The sequence below is a fragment of the Zootoca vivipara genome, chromosome 16, assembly GCF_965207765.1.
Source record: "Zootoca vivipara chromosome 16, rZooViv2.hap1.1, whole genome shotgun sequence".
NCBI lineage: Eukaryota > Metazoa > Chordata > Lepidosauria > Squamata > Lacertidae > Zootoca > Zootoca vivipara.
In genome coordinates, this window is record NC_142599.1 from 13053407 (window position 1) to 13079006 (window position 25600).

The following is a 25600-nucleotide window of genomic DNA, read 5'->3' on the forward strand; positions in this document are numbered from 1 at the left end:
TTTCCATTTTGGGGCAAGTAACACTCTTGGCGCTGTCGTCGCATACATGAATAAGTTTCTATACAATTTAGGTAGTTGCCAAAACAACTTTGTGTCCAGATTTTCACTTTTTGAAATATGGCAAGCCTACTGCATACACACTAACCTGCTTGTAGCACAAAAATGTAGCTTTTCTCCAACTGGAATTTTTCCTGTTCATCTTCAACATGCTGCTTTTAATCTAGATTGATCCAAATCCTGCCATCCAGAAGGTTGGGTGTGGTTATTTGAGATGCATTTGAAAACCTTCCCCTGGAGGAGGTGATCCACACCTTTTCTTCCCTGCACATGGCCCAGGTCATAGGTAGGCAAACTAAGGTACGCGGGTCAGATCAGGCCTAATTGCCTTCTGGATCCGGCCTGCAGACGTTCTGGGAATCACCGCGTGGATCTCCAGCGCACATGTTCTTTCCCTCTCCCTCCCTGCCAGGAGTATGGGCAGGAGTCAGGCTCTGGGGCCTGTAGTGCTTTGCAGGACTGGGGCCTGCCTCAGCTTGTGCTGGAGAAGCAAGGAGTGGCCACACAGGTGAAGACCTCAGCTTGTGCTGGAGAGGCAAGGAGTGGTCACTCAGGTGAGGCCACTTTATACCTCACTGCACCTGGTGGCAGGAGCTGGGAGGGATAAAAGCTCAGCATTTCCCTTCAGCTCTTTGCCACAGCAACGCTATCCCTGCCTGGTTGCCTCTGGCCTCTTGCTCCTTGGACCCTTGCCTTGCCGACGCCTTGAGCCTCGACCCTTGGACCTTTGCTTTGCTGACGCCTTGCTCCTCAACCCTGGAACCTTCGCCTTGCCGACGCCTTGCTCCTTGACTCCCAGACCTTCGCCTCTGCCTTGCTTCTTGACCCTGCGACTGCCTGCTGCTGGACCCTCAGCCCTGCACCTGCTCCTGCTTCTAAACCACCATCTTGTCTCTGGCCCTGACGTCCTCAGCCAGGGCTTCAACCGCCCGCCGACCGGACCGTGACACTCAGCTCACATGGCGGTGGCGGCAGTGCCTCCTCCCTCCCTCCTCCTCATGGGCATACCCAGGATCAAAACTAGGGGGGGAGAGCCATGGTCGTTTAGGGGCGGGGCCAAGGCACAGGAGGGGAGGGGCCACAAAGTGGGTGGTAATGTGGGCGGGGCTACAAGGCCAGTGGGCCTGACGACACCGCGATCCTCCCAAAGAAGTGCAAACAGACCAGAACTGCAGCCTCCAAACACCCCACCACTCTCCCCCCCTGCTTAGTGTACCGGCAGGTTCCTCTGACCAGCGCTTGTGCTGCTCCCAGGGCTGGATCGCTGCCCCATAGCCAGCGGCCGGTGCCTCTTCCCCGGGAGCCACCTGGATGGCTGTGCCAGGTCTCATTCCTTCGGCTGCTCATTCCAAATGCGGGCATCGAGGGTCCACTGCGTGGGGAAGGGAGAGAGGGAGGGAGGAGTGATGGGGAGAGGAAGCCACAAGAAGCCTCCCTCGGCGGGAAAGAAATCCAAGGGGGAGCCTCCCTCCCTCGGCTCTGGTGCTCATGCAAATACCTCCCAAGACTCCAGCCAATCGCCTCTCAGGATGCTCAATTAATCATTGGCTGGCGGCTGCAGAGAGAAGGGCGCCTGACCGAGCGCTCCGCTTCGCCTCCTGCCATTCAAGGGGCGCGAGCGACTGCGCTTGCCCGGCCCGGCTCCTGGAGTCGCGGCGAGCGTCGCTTCCAAGCGCAGCCTCTGCTCGCCACACCGCACTCCGCAGCCTTGCTAGGAGGAGTTCGTTTCCAAGGCAGGCTCACACTTGCTCCAGAGCCGTCTCTGTTTCCCCCTTCGAGGGAAATGGACAGCGGAGTCTCTGGCTGAGCGCGGGGCAGACGTTTGAGCGAGAGGGGGTGGCGGGGCGGGCGAGGCAAGGCACGGCCACAGTCACGATGGCTCCGAGGCGTTGCTGCAGGGGCTGAGCAGGGCCAGCGGGCCCGATGACACCACGGTGGCGGCTGCAGCGGCCGCCTTATGCTTCCTGAAGAGCCGCGTGATCTTCACTATAATATATTGCTTCTAGGGGGGCAGCTGCCCCCCCGCCCCATGCTGGGAACGCCCATGCTGGGTACGCCCATGCTCCTCCTGGCTTCTCCCCGCCCTGCCTAGAGGAGGAAGGGAGCTGGGCTTTGTTGTTGCCAGCAGCAGCAGAGCTCGAGCGGCCACCATTTTAAGCAGCCCCTCTCCGGAGCCTTTTCGCGTGCCGCTCAACGTGGTGCCACCAGCCCCTGCTGCTCGCAAGACACAGGTAAGCAGCCACCAGAGCTCGTGGTGCTCTTGCATCCCCCCCAAAAAAATATAGTCTGGCCCCCAACAAGGTCTGAGGGATAGTGGACCGGCCCCCTGCTGAAAAAGTTTGCTGACTCCTGGTCCAGGTGAATTAAAAAGGGAGTGGTGATTGCAGTCGTGGGGGGACACACACCCATAATGTCATTGGGCAGCTGTGGGTCCACAAAGACACCATTGCCAGGACTGCCTACATCTGTGTTCAAAGGGATGTGCTGTGGGAGCAATGCAGTCAACCTGCAGCAAATTCTCAAGAAGCGTTTGTCAGGAGTATGGGCAGGAGTCAGGCTCTGGGGGCCTGTAGTGCTTTGCAGGACTGGGGCCTGCCTCAGCTTGTGCTGGAGAAGCAAGGAGTGGCCACTCAGGTGAGGCCACTTGATACCTCACTGCACCTGGTGGCAGGAGCTGGGAGGGATAAAAGCTCAGCATTTCCCTTCAGCTCTTTGCCACAGCAACGCTATCCCTGCCTGGCTGCCTCTTGCTCCTTGGACCCTTGCCTTGCCGATGTCCTCAACCCTTGGACCTTCGCCTTGCTCCTTGACTCCCAGACCTTCACCTCTGATTCCTGTGACTGCCTGCTGCTGGACCCTCAGCCCTGCACCTGTTCCTGCTTCTACACCTCCATCTTGCCTCTGGTCCTGACGTCCCCAGCCAGGGCTTCAACCGCCCGCCGACCGGACCGTGACAGTTTTTCAGGGACACACACAAAAACACCAATGTGTCTAATTTGTGTGTGCGTTATATAGGAGGAAAGTAAGTACTCAGTCTCCACTGCTCCTGGAATAAAATGTCATGTGCACAGAGGCGAAGAAATAAACATTCCTAAAAAGGAAATGAATGGTCAAAGAGAGTGCACATGTAACCACAGCGGCATCTTTTGTGGCAATCAGGAAATGACTACTGTATTGACCTCTAGCATGACATGTCAGGACTGACAGCAAGGAAGCAGAATGTGTGGAAAGCGCATCCTATGGTTGGGTCTGTGTCCCCGTGAGTCATGCGTGGATTTAGTAATTTTTTTAATAATAATTTTTATTAGTTTTCAATTACAATATTGTCATCTGTGGATTTAAACATGGCAAAGAAATAAAAAAAAATGACTTACATGCGGGAGAAATAACTTAGGAACATGGGGGTGATAATAAAACTAAGTTAGGAACATAGGGATTTCCCTTCTACCCAGTCTGCCCATTAGGTCCACTTAGAAAACAGGGATGCGGGTGGCGCTGTGGTCTAAACCACTGAGCCTCTTGGGCTTGCCGATCGGAAGGTCGGCGGTTCGAATCCCCGCGATGGGGTGAGCTCCCGTTGTTCGGTCCAAGCTCCTGCCAACCTACCCTGTTTCCCCAAAAAATAAGACATACCCATAAAATAAGCCGTAGCAGGATTTCTAAGCATTTGCGCAATATAAGCCATACCCCATAAATAAGACATAGTGATAGGCGCAGTTGTGGAGGGCACCAAGGAAGAGGCAAGGCTGGACGCGTAATAAATAAGACATCCCCTGAAAATAAGCCAAAGCTTGTCTTCTTGAGGAAAAATTCCTGGTGGGGCGGAGGCAAGGGGCGGGCCAGAGAGCAGCATCAGCGGCGGCCACTGATGCCCCTCGCCGCTCCGCCTGACTAGGAAGAAGCACAAAGCACAATACGGAGCGGGTTGCCGGCGGTGGTGCTCCAGCGCCCGGATCCGAGGAGCCTGATGCTAGAGCGGCGGCAGCGGCAACCCACTCCGTAGCTCGCTGGCGCCTCTCGCCGCTCCGCCTGAGCAGGAAGAAGCACAAAGCGAGCTAAGGAGCGGGTTGCCGCCACCGCCGCTCAATCCTTGCCTCCACCCCACCAGGAAGAAGCGAGGGGCGAAGCCAGCAACATCAAGGCCTCCGCGATGGCGGTTGCGCCGCCGCCACAGTAGTGGCAGTCGTCAGTGGAGGGGGCGCTGCGCTGCCCCCCGCAGAGTGGAGCCCGGGGCGACCCGCCCCCCTATTGCGACACCCCTGGCTCTACCATCTGAGCTACCAGGCTTTGCTGAGTTAATTAATACCTGTGGAGCAGGGATGGACAAGCTGGTGATCTCGACATGTTTCTGGGGTCACTTCCCTGTTCCCACCAAAGAAACCATTGTGGTTACATGTACAGACTCTTTGAGTATTTCCTTTTTTAGGAATGGCAAACCAAGCACATTGCAATGTTATGCTGGGAAATTCAGGAGCACATTACTTCTGGTCAAAGTATTAATTGGGTCACTTTTCCCCATGCTTGCTTGCTTGCTTATTTATTGGTTTATTGCTTTGTTTTATTGAGATAATTACCGGTATTCTAAAAGTAAATGAAAACAATAGAAAAAAGAAAAAGAGGCTACATTAATTAAAAAATAAAAGCAGAGAAAACAGCAATCACAAAATAACCAACAAATATAATTAAGATTACAAAACCATATACAGCGTATATGTTGATGGAGAAACTAATTGTTTCCCTCAAGCCAGGATAAATCAAGGTTCCTGACTTCTATTGACATGTAAATGTGGCCAATTCCTATTTTGCCTGAGTTTGCTGTTTTCCTCTTCCCTCATTGTCCTTTTACCTTGTGTGTCATGCCTTTTAGGTTGTAAGCCCAATGGCAGGGACTGTCTTGTTTTAACATTACATTACAAGTAAGCCACTGTGAAATTCTTTTTGTCTGAAGAGTGGGGTACAAATAATATAAATAAATAGGCGTATTGTTGTGTTGTTGGTTGTTTCAAATGAAGTTAATATGGAGGGTAGAGTTACTCTGCCGAGATCATTTCATACCGAGAAGGGGTGGATCATACTGCTTAAGGATAATGCAAACTTCCTTGCCATCTTAGAAAAATGGGGTCCACGGAAATTAATTGGCTTTATTATTCTCTTCCCAGAGAGCAAACCAACGGCCACAATTACATCGCCTCGTTTCAGGAAGCCTCCGGCAGCAATTGGACACCAGCCTCTGCCTTGAGACTCACTAGAGAGTCAGATAATGAGTGCCAAGTGTATACTGTAATTCCTCCAACACAGAGTGAAAATGCAGGTGTTTTAAGGCAGACGGGGCGTGTGTTTTGATGTCATAACGGGGGTGGGGATACTTCTACAGTAATTTAATTACGCATAGGAAAGTCGCATAGGGAAGGGTGGAACGTTTGTCGTACAGCCCCATGGATCAGAGGGCTGGCTGAACGTCAGATGGAGACATCCTTGGGCAACTGCCAGGGCCCCAATTCCTGGGAGGGTCTGTTGCTGAAAATGCCGGATTTACGTACAGTATAAGCTAAACAAGCTATAGCTTAGGGCCCCACACTCTTGGGGGGGGGGCCAAGAAAATTAAAGGGGGAAAAAACCTGGATGTACATTTCCAAAATATAAGATAAAAAACAAATAAAATAAAAGCTACCTACAGCAACCGTGTTTTGTGGTGTGTAGGCTTCCTATGATTTCCATTCTTAAGGAAATCAGCCCTGAGTGCTCCCTGGAAGGACAGATCGTGAAGCTGAGGCTCCAATACTTTGGTCACCTCATGAGAAGAGAAGAATCCTTGGAAAAGACCCTGATGTTGGGAAAGATTGAGGGCACTAGGAGAAGGGGACGTCAGAGGATGAGATGGTTGGACAGTGTTCTCGAAGCTACGAACATGAGTTTGACCAAACTGCGGGAGGCAGTGCAAGACAGGAGTGCCTGGCGTGCTATGGTCCATGGGGTCACAAAGAGTCAGACATGACTAAACGACTAAACAACACCACAACTGCCTGAATGATATATGCACAAAACTGGAAAGAGGAACCGACACCAAAAAGAGACGATTGGCAACTAAAATGGATGGAATACGCAGAGATTACGCAAAACTTACCGGAAGGTTAAGAGATCAGGATGAGAAACACTTTGTAGCAGAATGGGGAAATTTATTGAATACAGTGGTACCGCGGTTTATGAACACAATTGGTTCCAGAAGTCTGTTCATAAACTGAAGCGTTCATGAACTGAAGCGAACTTTCCCATTGAAAGTAATGGAAAGTGGATTAATCTGTTCCAGACGGTCCGCGGAGTACTTAAACTGAAGCGTTCATAAACTGAAGCGAACTTTCCCATTGAAAGTAATGGAAAGTGGATTAATCCGTTCCAGATGGGTCCGCGGAGTACTCAACCTGAAGTGTACTTAACCCGAAGCATGGGTGTAATTGGTTCCGGAAGTCTGTTCATAAACTGAAGCGTTCATAAACTGAAGCGAACTTTCCCATTGAAAATAATGGAAAGTGAATTAATCCGTTCCAGATGGGTCTGCGGCGTTCATAAACCGAAAGTTCGTAAACCGAGGTGTTCATAAACCGAGGTTCCACTGTATATGAAAACAAACTGTAAACAATTAAAAACATTAGCAAGATTGAGATAAACATGAGCAGTAAGGATGCTAAGGGAATTAAAAGGGATAAATGGGTTTAAAAGGATAAATTAAGATATGCAATAAGAATTTGATAGAAAAATAAGAAACCTCAGAAGAGGAGGGAGGGAAGTCACATAAAACATTATTGGATTTGTGTGTGATTTATATTTATTGCTGAATATAAAATGGGAAAATGGAGGAAAATATTTTTTTAAGTGACTTACTTCTCAGTAGATGTGTATAGAGAGTTGTTGTAATATCACCACTTGATTCTGCTTGATGAGTTGCTGTGGGATTAAATTGGTTTAGGGCTGAGTAACAAAACTTCACTTGGTCTGTATATTTTTCATCTTCCAAAGTGATACATCTCGAAAGATCTAAGAGTTTGTCCTAACAAGCAACAGGAGTGAGATACTTACTAAGTGCAATATTTGCCTTTCATGATCCCCCGCCTTCCTTGATAGTCAATGGGGATTAGGTGTTCTTAAAACAATTTTGCCTTCTGTTCCTCTGCTGCAGTAACTCTTAAGTACCGTCTGGCAAAAGATAAAGGTGAACAGAAGAGTAACATTTAGTTGAACAACCAATAATTAGTACTTATTTACTAACTAGGGATGGGCAGATCTGTCACTTTCAGTTTCTATGCATTTCTCATTTTTCCAACCCTAAATTTTGTTCTCCACATCAGTTTTTGTTGTTTCATGGGCCTCTTGGGCTTGCCGATCAGAAGGTCGGCGGTTCGAATCCCAACCCTAAATTTTGTTCTACATACTTCCACATCAGTTTTGTTGTTGTTGTTGGTTTGTTTTGGTTTTTTGTTGTTGTTGTTATAATGCTATTGTTTGTAATCTGCTTTGAATGGAAAGCAGTCTAGAAATACAATAAGTTAAACCAAATGTTGCTCACTGGAACGACAGATCCTAAAGCTGAGGCTCCAATACTTTGGCCACCTCATGAGAAGAGAAGACTCCCTGGAAAAGACCCTGATGTTGGGAAAGATTGAGGGCACTAGGAGAAGGGGACGACAGAGGACGAGATAGTTGGACAGTGTCCTTGAAGCTACGAACATGAGTTTGACCAAACTGCAGGAGGCAGTGCAAGACAGGAGTGCCTGGTGTGCTATGGTCCATGGGGTCAAGAAGAGTCGGACACGACAAAACGACAAAACAACAACAACAAACCAAATGTTTAAAAAAGCAAGTTCTTCCCCAGAGGGAAAGATTTCTCCCCACTGGTGCAAACAGGTAATTTAGGACTCTAGTCTTTGGGAGAACAGAGGAAGCTGCCTTATACAGAGTCAGACCACTGGTGCATTTTCAACAGTGACTGGCAGGGTCTCTTCAGGGTTTCAAAAGGGAGCTTCTCTTTCTTCCTGTCTGGCGCACGTCTCACACGGGGCGCAAGCAACCTCCCTGGCACAGAGGGAACCTTCCCCCTTCTTTTTCTCATTCTTTTCTAAACTCTGGGAAGTACCTTTTCCCCATCGCACCCTTTCCCCACCGCAGTCACAAGGGGATGAGGAGCGGGCGGCGAGGGGCTTCCGTTCCCTCCCGTCCCGTCGAAGCGTGAGTCACCCGCACGCGTCTTTGTGTTGCCCTGTTTCAACCGCTGCCTCGCTGCCGCCTCATTGGCTGCGAAGGGGTCCACTGCCCTCTTCCGATTGGCTATGGCGCGCCTGGGCGGGGGAGGCCCTCCGGCGGGGGGCAGCCAGGGTCCGCCTGCCCGGGCATCTCGGCCGCCTCTATAAAGAGCCACGTCGGGGCGGCTTTTGCATGAGACTTAGGCGGCAGAGCAGGCTTGCAGGAGCTCACCGGGAGACGCAAGGAGAAGCAAAGCGGAGAGGCTGAAAGAGGCGATCCGGGCGGATAGGAGGAGAGATCCCCCCCCCTTTGGAGAAGCGCCGCCGTCGAGGCCAGACGCCGGGATGGCGTCCACCGCGCTGCAGATGCTGGGCTTGTCGCTGTCGCTGCTGGGCTGGCTAGGGGCCATCGTGGTGGCCGGCCTGCCCATGTGGCAGGTGTCTGCCTTCATCGAGAACAACATCGTGGTGGCGCAGAGCACCTGGGAGGGTCTGTGGATGAACTGCGTGGTGCAGAGCACGGGTCAGATGCAGTGCAAAGTGCACGACTCCATCCTGGCCCTCAGCCCGGAGACGCAGGCCGGCCGGGCGCTGATGGTCATCGGGGCGCTGCTGGGGCTGGTGGCTCTGCTGGTGACGGTGGTGGGCGCGCAATGCACCAACTGCGTGCGCCCCGGCAAGGCTAAGGACCTGATCGCGGCGGTGGGCGGCGGCCTGTTCGTGGCCTGCGGCCTCCTGGTGCTCATCCCGCCCTGCTGGTACGCCAACATCGTCATCGGCAACTTCTACGACCCCACCGTGCCGTCGTCGCGCAAGCGGGAGATGGGCGCGGCGCTGTACCTCGGCTGGGCCGCCGCCGCCCTCTTGATGGTGGGCGGCTCGCTTATCTGTTGCTCCTGCGCCCGCAAGGGCGACCCCTCGGCTTTCCCGGTCAAGTACTCGGCTCCCAGGAGGCCCGCCACCAACGCCGCCACTTCCAACGGGGAGTACGACAAGAAGAACTACGTCTGAAGGCGCCCCGGGAGGGGAACTTGGACGGCGGCCGTCGGAACAGCGGCCGCTTGCGAGTGCGGCGGGGAGGAGCGGCGGCGCGTCTCTTGGCCTCGCCGTCGAGCTTCCGAGGGGCGATCGCCTTGGCAGAAGACCAGCGCTCCCTCCTCCTCCCTTTTAAACTGCTTTTGTCTCTTCTTGACATGAAAACTCTCGTTTGCGAAGAAAAGGAACCGCGCCCAGGAACTCTCCGTTGCATTTAGGACTCCTCTGGTTTGGGGTGGTTTTTTTTGGACCCCCAAATTGTACCGATTTCGTGGCGTTGCTTCTGAACTGGTGGGAACACACACAGCGCGCGCGGTCTGCTTCTTTTAAATTATATGTAAATGGGAGAATTTGCACTCTAAATCAAGCCGGGCAAAAAAGAAAAGAAAAAGAGCAGGTGTTTGGTTAGTTTTGGGAAGGCCATCCTGATTGTAAATATTCCCGGGGGTGGGGGGTGGGGTTTGCTTTGTACTGTTTCAAATGATCCAAAGGGATTTGTTGGGTATTAAACGCTGAGCAAGCATTGCTTAAGATGTAAAGCTGGTTTCAAGTGCCACACTTCATGTGGTTGGGAAGGCAGTATTAGATCGTTTTAGAATTGGTTTGTTTTTTTTTAAAAAATGGCTCCTCGAATTTGCATTTTTGGAGTATGGCTGTGATCCCAAGTGGTCTCAGTTCAGCCAGATGTGAAGTCAGTGAGATTCTGCAAAGGATGGAGTAAAGGGCTTGAGGGTCAGAGCTTCCCTGCATTCAAAGGGCAGGGCACTAATAGGGTAAGATTTCCTCCCTACACACTTGCCTTTAAAGTGTTGGGTTTTTGTTTTTTTAAAAAAACTTTTCAGTGTATGTTGTTAACTGTTAAGCTGTGTGATAAGGAGAAGAATTTCACTCTTGGATTTATTTTTTATTCATGACCGTGTCAGTATTTTTGCCTCTAAATAAAAATCCATCCCGGTTCCAAAAGACTGGTCAAGTAATCAGTTTCTCAATTCCCAATTCTTTTTCTTCTTCATTTATATTGCACTCTGAATTTACAGCCTTGCTTTTGCATACGCTTCGATCATTTCAGTGGGGTTGACACAGGAGTCAAGACTGGTACTGGATTTTACCGTTTTGTAACCTAACTTAATACTCTCTTGTTCCGAGCAGTATTTTCAAATGCAAGATCGTCAACTATTTTATATATTGTGTATATTTATATAAATATTGCAACTGCATGGGGTTGGTTTTTTGGGTCATTTTTAAGGAGGGAAACAGTATCTGCTCACGTAGCAAAAAGTTTACCAAAGTTTACCCTAAAGCTGAACTGGGTTCCTTTTGACTTTCCTGCTGCCTGGTCTGCTTCCTGTAGTTCTGTAGGAACAACCTAGATGGGGTAAAGGCACTTCCAGACTGTGGCTATTTGGGGGTGGGATCCAGTCATGCCCAGTCAGATTCAGGTCGCGCAATGATAATCAAATGGGAGGTCTCCTTGTGCAACAAACCTGCTTCCCTAGAGGATCAGGCCAATGACCCAGGTAGTCTAGCCTTCTGTCCTCATAGTGGCCAACCAGATGCCCCAATGGGAAGCCTGCAAGCTAGACATAAGCACAAAAAGCGCAGGAAACCGATAGGAAAATGCACTGGAAACTCTGGGGTGATACTTTCCCATTGACGCAAAGTCCTCTACCCTCCTTGCAAACAAATGGGGATGAATGTTCAGTAAAAGAGGTTGCCTGTCAATGTCCTAACAAGTTCAAGACATAATTTTGAGGGAAGAGTGGGCTAGCAGGAGGGAGAGACCAATGCTTTTTTCCTCTGCAACCTTTGTATGCGTTTGTGGCTGCTGCTGTCCGACTCTTTTGAAACTTCGCCCAATTTCCTTAGCCTCAAGTTGTTTTTCATTCTGGGTGCCGAGTATTTGTTTAGTTTCAAAGCCCTGCTTGGCGGTGCAAGGAGATTAGTTCAAATCCGTTAGGGGTGGGGGGCGGGTGGGCTGCAAGCTCAACGCTCCAATTTTAACAGCCGCCAACCGACCTCCGTGGGTCTGATTCTTTGGGGCATGAAACTGGCATCTCTTTTGTTGTTCGCATGCCTTTTTCTGTGTGCCGGGGCACAGTTCCTCCAGGAAAAGGTGGGTTTTCTTTCGTGTGATTCAAATGCCAGAAGGGGAAACTACTGTTAAAACTCCAGGTTTGAATGCATGTTACAAGAAAACAAGTTGTATAGAATGGAGCAAAGGTTTTCGCTGAGTAAAATTGCTACAGCTCGCTGCGGCAACAGCTACAAACCTATCCAAGCAGGGCATGACTTCAGGACAGTATAGATGTCTTATCCCTTAATACAGTCTTTGCCAACCTGGTACAGTCATACCTTGGTTGCCGAACGTCTTGGAGCTCATACGTTTCGGCTCTGGAACAATCAAAAACTGGAAGTGAGTGTTCTGGTTTTCGAACTATTTCCCGAAGCCGAACATCCGGCGCAGCTTCCTCGGCTTCTGGTTGTCTACAGAACACTCCTGCAGCCAATCGGAAGCTGTGTCTTGGTTTTGAAACGGTTCCGGGAGTCAAACGGACTCCTGGAACGCATTCTGTTCGAGAACCAAGGTAGGACTGTACCCTCCAGCTGTTTTGGACGACAACTCCCATCAGGCTGTGTTGGGTGGGGTCGATGAGCATTGTAGCCGCGCAAAAGACAGATGGAACCAAAGGTTGCCTTAGGCTGAAAAGGATGGTGCCAGAAGTAGAAAAGATATAGAAAAGAGCGACCAGTATGACCAAAGTGTTGGAGCACCTGTGCGATAAAGAAAGACTCAAGCATTTGGGGTTTTTCAGTTTAGAGGAGAGACCACTGGTGGAGATGATAGGATTTTAGGCATGCAGAAAAGTGGGGGAACGGGGTGGGACGACTGTAGCTCAGTGGTAGGGCATCTGCCTTGCATGCAGAAGGCCCCAGGTTCAATCCTTGGCATCTCCAGGGATTGAACTCCTACAATTCTGATCCTATGAAAAGTCTGTCCGAAACCCTGGAGAGCCATTGCCAGTCAACGTAGACAATACCAGACCGGATGGACCAAGGGCCTGACTCTGTACAAGGCAGCTGGCTGTGTTTCTAAGTGGCTAGAAAGGCATCTTTCTCTCCCTTAATTGTCAAAGTTTGGGTCATCCAGCGAAATGGAAAAGCAGTAAATTTGAGGCACTGGCTTCTTACGAGTTACTAGATTCGGATCCTCCTCCATCACCTGCTATAGGCTCAGACATCACTGTCAGTTTCCAGGACAGTCTTCCAGAGTGGCATCATTTTTCATGGTGTAGGGACAATGAAAGTTGTTCTTGTTGGTTACACACACAGGTGTTTACTGAGATTCTGAGCCAAGTCATACAATAATTTGTCACTCTTTTTAACACCCATATAAAAAAATGTTTTAGCATACATCAGGCACGTCCAACAGGTAGATTGTGATCTACAGGTAAATCACTGGATGTCTGTTGTAGATCACTGGTAGATCACTGGCTCCCCCCAAAGAAGCTGAACAACTTTGGCTCCCCTAAAAAAAGCTCAACATCTTTGCCCTGCACCACCCCCCCAAAAGAGGGTAGATCACTGCCAGTTTTTAACTCTGTGAGTAGATCACAGTCTCTTGGGAGTTGGCCACCCCTGGCATACATTGTTGGCAACCCAGTCCAGAAAAAGAGATTGGCACGAACAGGGGCGTCTTGGAAGCAGTTTACTGGAAAAGTGAGCTGTAAATTTTTTAAGTTAAAAATTAATAACCAGGACAGTATCCAACATTTTTTGTCCTCTAACACAAGGGTAGATTTAACACTGCTCCATGGAGGAGTCCAATGCAATTGTTGCACTCGTTTAAACTTGTAGCGCAACAGATTGTGAAAACTATTGTGTCTTTTCGGCTACATATGGACCCATGCTTAAGAGAACGATTTCACAAGTAGGGTTGCCATATGATTGATTTCCTGCACTGGCAGATGGTTGGCCTAAATTGCCTTTGATACCCCTTCCAACAATTCTATATCCTTCATTGCTGGTAGATCTGTGCAATGATTTAAAATGTCCCTTTTAATGATCGCTTCCTGTTGTTTTGAAATGTTTTCATGTCCCTGTACACTACCCAGATGTTTTGTGAAAGAGCGGTAAATAAATACTTTGATAGATTAATAAAACAAAATATTATTAATGCAAGCTAGAAATCCTTTGCAAAAATGTCAGTTTCAAGCGCCGTCACTCCATGCCTCTCCACTTCATGCCAGACTAGATAAAGACATCTTCCTGTTTGGTGTTTCTAAGAACATAAGAAGACCCTTGATAGATCATGGCCTCGGTCCAGTATACCTGAAGGAGCGTCTCCACCCCCATCGTTCTGCCCAGACACTGAGGTCCAGCACCGAGGGCCTTCTGGCGGTTCCCTCGTTGCAGGAAGCCAAGTTGCAGGGAACTAGGCAGAGGGCCTTCCCGGTGGTGGCGCGTGCCATGTGGAACACCCTCCCAACAGATGTCAAAAAGGAAAACAACTAACAGACTAAATTTAGAAGACATCTGAAGGCAGCCCTGTTCAGGGAGGCTTTAAATGTTTAATAGATTATTGTGTTGTATTTTTCTGTTGGAAGCCGCCCAGAGTGGCTGGGGAGACCCGGCCAGATGGGCGGGGTATAAATAATAAATTATTATTATTATTATTATTATTATTATTATTATTATTATTATTATTATTTATTAGGCCAATGGCCCATCTAATCCAGCACCCTGTTCTCACAGTGGCCAACCAGAGACCTGTGGGGAGCTCAAAAGCGACTTTCTCCCCACTGTGGGTTCCAGCGACTCGTATTCAGAAGCATCGCTGCCTCTGTGGAGGCAGAGAGCTTAGGCCTCGTGGCTGGTAGCCACCGATGGCCTTTCCCTCCACGAATTTGCCTAATCGTCTTTCAAAGCCATTGAATTCTCTTGAAGTGATGGATTTTGACCAGACCCTCCAGATTGAAACCCCACAGCAAATCTACTTCAAACCTGGCTGGGTCAACAAAGGGGGAAATTACCCAGTCAGCAGGCAAAGGGGAAAAGGAAACGCTCGGGTCACATCTGCAGCAGGATGTTTAAGGCAGCATTTCCCCTTCCCGTCCACAGATGTATTTGCCGTGCATCTGCTCTTTGGAGAATACTCTCGGCTCCTCCACCCCATTCTAAGCTAACAATTGCATTGCATGTTTTTTTATATATAGCATAACACAATCAAAGTAGCTTGCAATGATACCATAAACACACACAATGCCTTGCGGCACCTTAAAGACTAAAGGCACGCATGTACACATTAGCGGCTCGAAGCACAATGAGGTCATTTCCCCCAACCCACCCCGGCTGTGTTTCAACCTAGCTTTCACATTGCTGTACACAACATTAACAGATTTGTTTTCCCATGGATAACCTGATTGCCTCCTCAAAACTCTTATCCAGGGGTCAGCAAACTTTTTCAGCAGGGGGCTACCCATGCTCTTATCCAATTTTGCCACCCTCTCTTCATGTGTTGCCATCTGGGAATGTACAATGAATGTCTAATGTGTGCATGCTTCAGCTTTACCATGGGAGTTGATCACGGTGTGGATTTGCCAAGCGTGCCTTCCTCTTAGCACATTTCTCCCTTGCGTCCCGAGTTCGAGTTTATTCAAAGCCCATGGCACCTTTGGTAAAGGCTGTTCTCCAACTGGAGCGCTCGCAGGCCAGTGTTTCCCAGTTCTCAGTGTTTATACTACATTTTTAAAGATTTGCCTTGAGACAGTCTTTAAACCCTTTTTGTTGACCGCCAGCATTACGCTTTCCATTTTTAAGTTCGGAATAGAGTAGTTGCTTTGGAAGACGATCATCAGGCATCTGCACAACATGACCAGACCAGTGAAGTTGATGTTGAAGAATCATTGCTTTGACACTGGTGATCTTTGCTTCTTCCAGTACACTGGCATTAGTTGCCTGTCTTCCCAAGTGATGTGTAAACAATTTTGGAGACACCGTTGATGGAATCTTTCGAGGAGTTGGAGATGCGTTTATAAGTGGTCCATGTTTCACAAGCATATAGTAAGGTTGGTAGTACAATAGCTTTGTAAACAAGCATTTTGGTTTCCCCGTGAATGTCCTGGTCCTCAAACACTCTGCACTTTAATCGGGAGAAAGCTGCACTTGCAGAGCTCAGGAGATGCTGGATTTCGGCATCAGTGTTGGCCAAGAGCATGCCAATACCAATAGATTTTCTCTTATTTCAGCAGGGGAGGGCATTCCACAGCATTGGTGCCACCGGTTGAGGTAGCCCATCTCTGTGTTACCACAAGCCGATAATCATTGGTCGGTGGCAAAACTATATAAATTGTGTGTTTCTGGTCAAATGGCCACCAAATCCCAGCAAACCTTCTTCGCATGTTCTTGATGGAAGTTTGTTCATTTAGATTATTCTGAAGGAGGGGTCTGTCTGTCTGACCTCTTCCCCTCCTTACTACAGTATTCAGTTACAAGGGAAGGGCAATTTCAGCCAGTACGTCATGGATAAAAGTCCCCATGGCAACTGGGAAGGCTATGAAGTTGCTTGGCTACCGGAGCTTGTTATACCATTTTGCCCCTTAAACGCGGAAAGAGGCTTTCTGCAATGAATCAGCCCGCCAGCTTGCATTGTCTTGTGGCATTTTAGGATCTTGTTTACAACGTACGGTTTTCCTGTCTCCCCGCTTTGCGCACATTCAGCAGCTTTCGACCCGGCGTTCTTGCAGAGGAGGAATGCAAGGTTCGAGGTGCTATGCATTCAATCTGGTACAGGGAAAGAAGTCGTGTTCACTCGAAGACCTGTGCATCCCGTTCCGTTTTCCAAAGCTTATAAAAATCTGCTTCGTTTGTCGCGTTCGTTGTTTCCTTTTGTGAGTCAGAAGGCTGCTTCTTTTGCTGCCTCAAACAGAATCACAAAAGAAGCGAGAGGCTGTAAAACAGCAGCTCCCAAACGTTTTGAAGGAGTGCTCTTGTGCCTGGGTCCTGCTTGCAGGCTTCCAGAGTAGACATCTGGTTGGCCCCAGGGAGAACAGGGGGCTGGATTAGATGAGCCACTGGCCTGGTCCAGCAGGAGTCTTCTTAAATTCTTAAGGGTATTAGACAGAGTCATGAAAGGCAAGGCTATCAGTGACTCTTAGACACAAGGACCCTGTTTTATCTCCACTGTTTATCTCTACTCTTCTGCTCAGGTCTTCCTTGTATAAAGGTAAAGGACCCCTGGATGGTTAAGTCCAGTCATAATAATAATAATAATAATAATAATAATAATAATAATAATAATAATAAATTTTTATTTATACCCCGCCCTCCCCAGTCAAAAACCGGGCTCAGGGCGGCTGACACCAACAGAACCACAATAAAACATAAAAACAATTAATTAAAATACAGATTAAAATACAGTATTAAAATTTAAAGTGCAGCCTCATTTCAAGTAGGCCATAAGTGGCTGACACCAACAGAACCACAATAAAACATAAAAACAATTAATTAAAATACAGATTAAAATACAGTATTAAAATTTAAAGTGCAGCCTCATCTCAAGTAGGCCATAAATCCAAGCCATGAGGGAGAAAAACACAGGGGTCAGGCTAAGTCTAACCCAAAGGCCAGGCGGAACAGCTCTGTCTTGCAGGCCCTGCGGAAAGATGACAAATCCCGCAGGGCCCTGGTCTCCTGGGAAAGAGCGTTCCACCAGGTTGGGGCCAGTACTGAAAAGGCCCTGGCTCTAGTAGAGGCCAATCTAGCCATCTTATGACTCGGGATCTCCAGAGTATTATTATTTGTGGACCTTAAGGTCCTCCGCGGGGCAAACTATAGTGTTGCGGCACTCTTCTTGCTTTCAGGCCAAGGGAGCCGGCGTTTGTCCGCAGACAGCTTTCTGCGTCATGTGGCCAGCAGGACTAAACCGCTTTTGGCACATCGGAACACCGCGATGGAAGCCAGAGAGCACGGAAACGCCGTTTACCTTCCCGTCGCAGCAGTACCTATTCATCTACTTGCACTGGCGTGTTTTCGAATGGCTAGGTTGGCAAGAGCTGGGACAGAGCAATGGGAACTCACTCCGTCGTGGGAATTTGAACCTCCGACCTTCCGCCGGCAAGCCCAAGAGGCTCAATGGTTTAGACCACAGCGCCACCCGCGACCCTCCTCCTTATGCGCTTCTCATTGGCATCAGGTTTGCCACTGTGAGAACAGGTTGCTGGACTAGATGGGTCATTGGACTGCTCCAGCAGGGCTCTAATAATAATAATAATAATAATAATAATAATAATAATAATTATAATTAATAATTAATAATAATTATTTATTTATACCCCACCCTCACCAGTCAAAACCGGGCTCAGGGCGGCTGACACAGTAAAATTGCAATAAGACATAAAAGAAGAAAAAACAATTAATTAAAATACAGGTTGAGATACTATTTAAATTTAAAATTTAAAAAATGCAGCCTCATTTTAAAATAGCCCAAATCAAAACCATAGGGAGGAAAACATAGGGGTCAGACTGAGTCCAGCCCAAAGGCCAGGCGGAACAGCTCCATCTTGCAGGCCCTGCGGAAAGATGTCAAATCCCGCAGGGCCCTGGTCTCCTGTGAGAAAGTGTTCCACCAAGTCGGGGCCAGTACTGAAAAGGCCCTGGCCCTACTTGAGGCCAATCTAACCACCTTATGGCTCAGGATCTCCAAAATGTTGTTACTTGTGGACCTTAAGGTCCTCCACGAGGCATACCAGGAGAGGCGGTCCCGTAGGCATGAGGGTCCTAGGCCACATAGGGCTTTAAAGGTCAAAACCAGCACCTTAAATCTGATCCTGTACTCCACTGGCAGCCAGTGCAGCTGGTAAAGCACTGGATGAATGTGGTCCCGCGGCAGGGGTAAGGAGCCTCGCCGTGGCATTTTGCACCCGCTGGAGTTTCTGGGTCAGCTTCAAGGGCAGCCCCACATAGAGCGAGTTACAACAGTCAAGCCTGGAGGTGACCGTCACATGGATCACTGTAGCCAGATCAGGGCAAGAGAGGTAAGGGACCAACTGCTTGATATAGCAGAGGTGGGAAAATGCCGCCTTAGCTGTGGCTGCAACCTGCGCCTCCCTGGAAAGGGAGGCGTCAAAGGTTACACCCAAACTCTTGACAGAAGGCGCTGGCACTAATTGAGCCCCCGCAAGAGAAGGGAATTGCCCCCCCAACCCCACCTCTTGATTCCATGAGATCATGGAATCATCGGGTTGTAAAGTATTTAAGAGGTCCTCTGCTCCATGCAACTACAGTACCTATCTCCTATAAATAAATTCAAACGTGTATCCCACTTAACGTAATTCAGTGATGGCTAAAAATTGAGAGACACACATGTTGCACATTCCCACTTCCTGAACCAGGGAGAGGGAAGCAACGGCTGGCTGTCCTTCTTGAGCTGACCTACTGAACTTCCTTCAGTGTTAACCTTATGCTCTTAGGGGGGGCTTGCCTCACTTCCTCTTCCTTCTTTTCTATGCCTCCCTTGTGAGAAGAGACATCTCTCTTTTCAATCTCTCTCCATCCGAGATGCAAGAGCAGAGAAGGCTCAGTGCATCACCACCACCTTAGTTAGAACGAAGTTCCTTCCTCTATCAAGTTATGCATTTCCTACAATATATTTATTATATATTATTTTCCAAACTCAAGAGTCGCAGTGTGCTTCTCCATCAGGGATTCGGTTTTCCATTCGGCTCCTGTCAGCGTTTTAATTCCAAACACAAACAGCTGCAAACATGAAAACCCAAGATCTCCTTACTGGGTGTAGGGCATCAATTTGCAGGAACTACCTCTCTTTTTAGAGAATCGTTGGAATTGCAGCTTTATGAGAATACTGGAAGTTATTTGAAACTTTGGGGATTCCCAAGAGTTCTTGACTGCGAAACCCCTCCCCCCCCTCTAATTTTCTTTAGATTCTTAGTATAAAGACATCAGGTCAGGTCTATTGACTCCTGTTGAAAATGAGGAAATGGAAGCGACTTTTCTGGAAGCCGTTTCTGTATCTGTTTCGGCAGCATCTTTCATATGGCAAAGGACTTTTCTGAAGGTCTTTTCATAGCGTTCTCCTGCTGGATATCCTGCCTGCATCACTTTTATTAGAAGTAGGATATCTGTCGCATTAGCCAGGATAACCTTTACCCTAATCTACCCATTATAGACCTTTAACGGTGACAATAGCAATCTTTCATTTCGCAGTATAAATAAACCCAGCTGCTATCTCGAAACAGAAGGCAGAAATGAACAAGCAAGACTTGTCAAAAGATTAGAGCAATTTATACTTGCCATATTTCCTGCTATTATTTCCCTGGAAGCGGCTGCCAAGATACAGCCCACTGTTAGCATGTTGCCCGTTTTGCTTACATCTTCCTTCTCTTGTCCCCCTGCCCCCTTTAAATATAACACCAAAATGCGGCTGTGGTGAGTACTCTATCCAGTTAACACAGCAGCCCCTGTGCGAGTTAGTACTTAGGGAAGAGCAGCAACCCAGAGATAGAGCATCTGCTTTGCATGCAGCGGATCCCAGGGTCAATCTCTGGCATTTCTAGATAGGGATGGGAGCATCCCATCTGAAGTCCTGCAGAGCCACTGCCAGTCGGTGTATGGATCTAAATGGACCAGTGGCCTGACTTGATATAAGCTATATCCATGGTGGCACTGGGGTCTAAACCACTGAGCCTCTCGGGGTTGCAGATCAGGTCAACGGTTCGAATCCTCACAACAGGACGAGCTCCCGTTGCTCTGTACCAGCAGTTCAAAAGCACGCCAGTGCAAGTAGATAAATAGGTACCACCACGGTGAGAAGGTAAATGGTGTTTCCATGCTCTCTGGTTTCCGTCACAGTGTCCCGTTGCACCAGAAGCGGTTTCGTCCTGCTGGCCAAATGACTCTGTGGACAAATGCCAGCTCCCTTGGCCTGAAAGCAAGATGAGCTCCACAATTCCATAGTCGCCTTTGACTGGACTTAACCGTCCAGGGGTCCTTTACCTTTTATATCCCCCTACCTTTTTATATAGGGACCCAGGTGGCGCTGTGGTTAAACCACTGAGCCTAGGGCTTGCTGATCAGAAGGTCGGCAGTTCGAATCCCTGTGATGGGGTGAGCTCCCGTTGCTTGGTCCCAGCTCCTGCCAACCTAGCAGTTCGAAAGCACGTCAAAATGCAAGTAGATAAATAGGAACCGCTACAGCGGGAAGGTAAACGGCGTTTCCATGTGCTGCTCTGGTTTGCCAGAATCAAATCAAATCAAATCAAATCAATAACCTTTGTTAGGCATGACAAATTCAGAAGCTTCAGAACAAAATTATGAATAAAACATTCGCATTATAAACTTCATGAAATAAAATACATATTAATTGAATTAATATTTTAGAACAATATATCAATTTTCAATTAGCATCCCCTGGTCCTCTCCACAGTGGCCCAATCTCTCTGCGTAAACCGAGCACAAAAACTCAGCCACCACTAAAGTAACTCCATCATTATTATCTGACAATAACCCCTGAATAGTTGGCATTGCTGCGATCGATGCATCCACCTGCAAAGCATCCATCAATCGTCTTCTCGCATTAATACCGTAATTACAGGAAAAGAAAATGTGGTCCAATGTATCTGGTTCATTCTTCCCGCATTTACATAAACGTTCGGCTTTTGGGAGAGCTAGATATCTTCCTTCTGTCTCCATAGAGGGGAACACATTGAATCTAGCCAACATGAAGAGCCTGCACCCTTCCTGACTCTTATTATTTATACCCCGCCCATCTGGCCGGGTTCCCCCAGCCACTCTGGGCGGCTTCCAAAAAAACATTAAAATACAGAAATCCACCAAACATTAAAAGCTTCCCTAAACAGGGCTGCCTTAAGATGCCTTCTAAAGGTCTGGTAATTGTTGTTCTCTTTGACCTCTGGTGGGAGGGCATTCCACAGTGTGGGTGCCACTACCGAGAAGGCCTTCTGCCTGGTTCCCTGTAACTTAGCTTCTCGTAGCGAGGGAACCGCCAGAAGGCCCTCGGCGCTGGACCTCAGTGTCCGGGCAGAGTTGGTCATTGGAGCATTGATTCTGATGTAACCAAAAGGGCACCATCCACACACAAGAGGTTGAGATAACCTCAAGGGTTGTAGAAGTGATGTATAAATCTGCAGGGTGGAGACTTAGCTGGTGCCGAGTGACTGTTGTTGTGGGGAGGTGGAAATGTAAGATCAATGACTTCTGGCTGGCACATTGAAAAGGAGAACTCAAGTCTCACTTGAGACAAGCCTCAATTACAGGCTCCCAAATTGTTTAATCACCCGTTCCTGTTTTTTTGCCTTTTTGGTTCTTTTTTTCAACCGTTTTGCTAGCGTCACACTTCAAATTTCAGTTCCTATTCAGAGTTCTTAGAAGTTAAATCTTAGGGAGATTTACAGGAATCCAGGAATGGCCTCGTAAGGGATTTTTTAAAAACCAACCCATGGTGGTTATTTATTTATTTCATTTACGAATTGCTTCCCGCCAGACACCCCGAAGCAATTTACAACAGCACATGTAAAAACAGTTAGAACAACTGCATATGTAAGAACAAAACAATTGTAAGTATAAAAACAGTTTCAAGCAACGACGGCCCATACAGAAAATCGATTCCAAGTCCAGCAGACAGCAGCTGGGATAAAGATTTTTAGAAGGATTGCATTTGGACCATTGTTTTTTTTCCAGTGTAGAATGAAGGTCTGGTGGTGGAGGGAAGCAAATAATCAGGGATGTGACAACAGACGTTTATAAAATTACATGGTGGGAAGAAAGCGGAAAAACAGGTGGTTTTCTCTTTCCCCCATAATACTAAATCAGGGTTTCCCAAACTTGGGTCTGCAGCTCTTTTTGGACTACAATTTCCATCATCCCTGACCACTGCTAGCTAGGGATGGTGGGAGTTGTAGTCCAACAACAGCTGGAGAGCCAGGTTTGGGAAACCCTGTACTACTATATCGTCCAATGAAACTGACCAGCAGGAGATTCAGGACCAACAAAAGCACTTCTTCACACATCACAGTTAAACTATGGAACTCACTCCCACGGGAGGCGGTGATGACCACCAGCTAGGATGGCTTTGAAAGCATTGGACACATTCGTGGAGGCTGTCAATGGCTACTAGATAGCTGTGCTTTGCTGCTACTATCAGAGGCAGGAATGCTTCTGAATCCCAGTTGCTGGAAACCACCATAGGCATCTGTTTGGCCACTGTGAGAATAAGATGCTGGACTAGATGGGCCATTGGCCTGATCCCGCAAGCTCTTATGTTCTGATCTAATGTGTGATTTTATGAGCTCTTATGTTCTGATCTAGGGACCCAGGTGGCGCTGTGGGTTAAACCGCTGAGCCTAGGGCTTGCTGATCAGAAGGTCAGCGGTTCGAATCCCTGTGACAGGGTGAGCTCCCGTTGCTCGGTCCCTGCTCCTGCCAACCTAGCAGTTCAAAAGCACATCAAAGTGCAAGTAGATAAATAGGTACCGCTCCAGCGGGAAGGTAAACGGCGTTTCTGTGTGCTGCTCTGGTTCGCCAGAAGTGGCTTTGTCATGCTGGCCACATGACCTGGAAGCTATACGCCGGCTCCCTCGGCCAATAATGCGAGATGAGCGCGCAACCCCAGAGTCGGTCACGACTGGACCTAATGGTCAGGGGTCCCTTTACCTTTACTTTATGTTCTGATCTAATGTGTGATTTTATGGAAGTCACTATCACAAGCTTGTGGGGGCAGCTACTGTGGCTTAGATGGCATTGGAAGAGAACTGGGCAAACTCCTGCAGGAAAAGAGCGTCAGTGACTCAGATAAAGCTCCCAGACAAAGAGGTGTGTTGTGCTGCTAAGCTCCAGTTGCTGGGTACAAGGACAGGGGGGCAGTTGCCTTCATGTCCTGCTTGTGAGCTTCCCAGGAACATCTCATGGTCTCTTCTACCCCACAGGAAGCTAGACTAGATGAATCACTGGGCTGGTGCAGCAGGTCTATTGGTAAGTTTCCTTGGCATCAGGAACTGGCTGTCAACGATTGTTTAAAGCACAGCAGGAGTGCACAGAATCATCATATATTTTCAACTTAAAAGCAGGCTTTTTAAAAAGGTAGGGGAGCTGCATCATCCATCATGAAAAGCATCAAAGGGAATGTCCAACGGGGACCAGTGATAACACTGCTTCACATTTTGTTCATCGGTCATAACAGCGGGTGATGTGCTATTTGGAGACAGCGTCACTTATTTTTACTTAGCAAAGATCCCCCCTTTTAATGTCAAATCCCTTCAACAGAAGCAGTTCCTTGCAAGACTGTACACGGCGAGCAACGAAGGAGCATCTGATGTGCATTTATGTTTCACAGACATAATTATGTGTACCAGAACACCTTCCATTTCTCTTCTTTTTGCAAGACTTTTCAGGAAATGATCTTCCTCCATTCTTCAGGGTGAAACCTTTCACTTGGTCTTCTTACAATGCAGGACTGCTGCCCTTTCAGCCGGTGCAGAATGCTGTGAGTCGCACTGCTGGTGGAAAGTACGGTATACGGTCAGAACTTTTGGCGCCAGTATTAGCATAACTGCACTGGCTGCTCATGCATTTCTCTGTCCAATTCAAGGTGTTGCTTTTCAGTTTTAAAGGCTTCTGTCTCTGGACCACAATAGCTGACTGACCACCTTTTCCAACAAAGGCGTAGTGCTTAGTGTTTGATTAGCAGCTGGAAGACCAGGGTTCAAATCTTCTCAGCCACGAAACTCACCGGGCAACTTTGGGCCCATTATTCTCTCAGCATAACCCGCCTCACGGGTTGTTGAGTGTATGAAGCATATACACCACATCCGTGGGACCTAAGATCGTCTGGATCCAACTCTATAGCAGAGAGGGGAGATCCGAATACCTCTCTCTGCCCATTATAAACAAAAAGCCTCTTTCCACCATTTAACTCCGGGGAATTTACTTTCATTTAATCAGTCACTCGAGCTTGTCAGGGGAAGAGCAGAGACACCTGCCATTGAGTTGGAAGGAATTCAGGGAGACAGGCAGTGCTTGGTTTGTTTTCATTTGATTTAAAGTTTATTTTATTTTATTTTTTATAAAGAGTTTTATTAAATTTTCCAAATAAACAAAATAAACTACATTCAAACACATATTCATACATTCAACCCATTCGCTCTGCCGAGCCTGTGACTTTCCTCCCTCCCGCCATTCGGCTTTGTAGCTCAATCTGTGTCTCACAGTTCCTTATTTTATATCAAGTTCACATTGTAGGATTTATTTCAATTCCCGCAAGTGTCTTCAAACTCCTACAATTAATATTAATATAATCCATAAATTTACTCGGCAAATGAAGATGATGGGCTATGCTGAACTGGCAAAGCTGACCTGTGGGATCCGAAACCAGAGCAAGACAAAGTTCCTGAAAGAATTGATTTAAAGTTTAAAAAGAAAAAAGTACAGTACTGTACCACCAAATGAACAGGAGCAATTATCAGGTTTCTGCTCTGGAAACCTGGGCATACTACTGCCTTTAGCAAAGCTGACAAAGCATGTTGTTGTACAAGGCCACTGTGTTCATTCTAGCATACTCTCCAATTCTCTCAGGGATATGCTTGTAACACCTATATTTTTCATTCCTGGGATCACTTTGCAAGTTGCATTCCCTTTACTATTTATACATTGGTGAAGGCTCTTTGCCTTGTGTGTGCTGCATTAATTTACTATGCAACCGTCCACTAATATAAAAGCTGGTAGAAAGTTTGTTTGCTTAAATAAATACCAGATAAGTCATAACTGCTGTATCTCACCAATGGTTTGGAACAGACATCAGTTGGGTTGGGATGTGGCTCAGCATCCAGCCATTTTGCTCCATCTTTTATACAAGCGAGCAAACAAACCAGAAAGTCTTCCACTAATAGGGTTGCCAGACTCAATAGAGGACAGGACTTCTGTGCCTTTAATTGCCCTGCTCTCTTTTGAGTCTAGAAACCTTAAAGAGAAACCAGCAGACCCTTTTTGACCAGATGTCAAAAAGAAAAACAACTACCAGACTTTTAGAGGACATCTGAAGGCAGCCCTGTTTAGGGAAGCTTTTAATCTTTAAGGAATTAGTGTATTTTAATATTTCTGTTGGAAGCCGCCCAGAGTGGCTGGGGAAACCCAGCCAGATGGGCGGGGTATAAATAATAAATTATTATTATTATTATTATTATTATTATTATTATTATTATTATTATTATTTAATTTCCAAGCAAAGGATCTGCTGGTTTCACTTT

The 25600-nt window shown here is 47.7% G+C and overlaps 1 protein-coding gene across 1 annotated transcript; it reads left to right on the forward strand.

Moving 5' to 3' along the window:
- The first annotated feature begins 8388 nt into the window (after window positions 1–8388).
- CLDN5 (claudin 5) lies at window positions 8389–10543 on the forward strand. Its single transcript, XM_035099200.3, has one exon. The coding sequence runs from the start codon at window positions 8637–8639 to the stop codon at window positions 9300–9302; it is 666 nt and encodes a 221-aa protein (XP_034955091.1). The 5' UTR covers window positions 8389–8636; the 3' UTR covers window positions 9303–10543.
- Window positions 10544–25600: the final 15057 nt, after the last annotated feature.

Excerpts from the sequence above, each read along its gene's own strand:
- CLDN5 (XM_035099200.3), top strand. The coding sequence starts at position 8,637 with ATGGCGTCCACCGCGCTGCAGATGCTGGGCTTGTCGCTGTCGCTGCTG.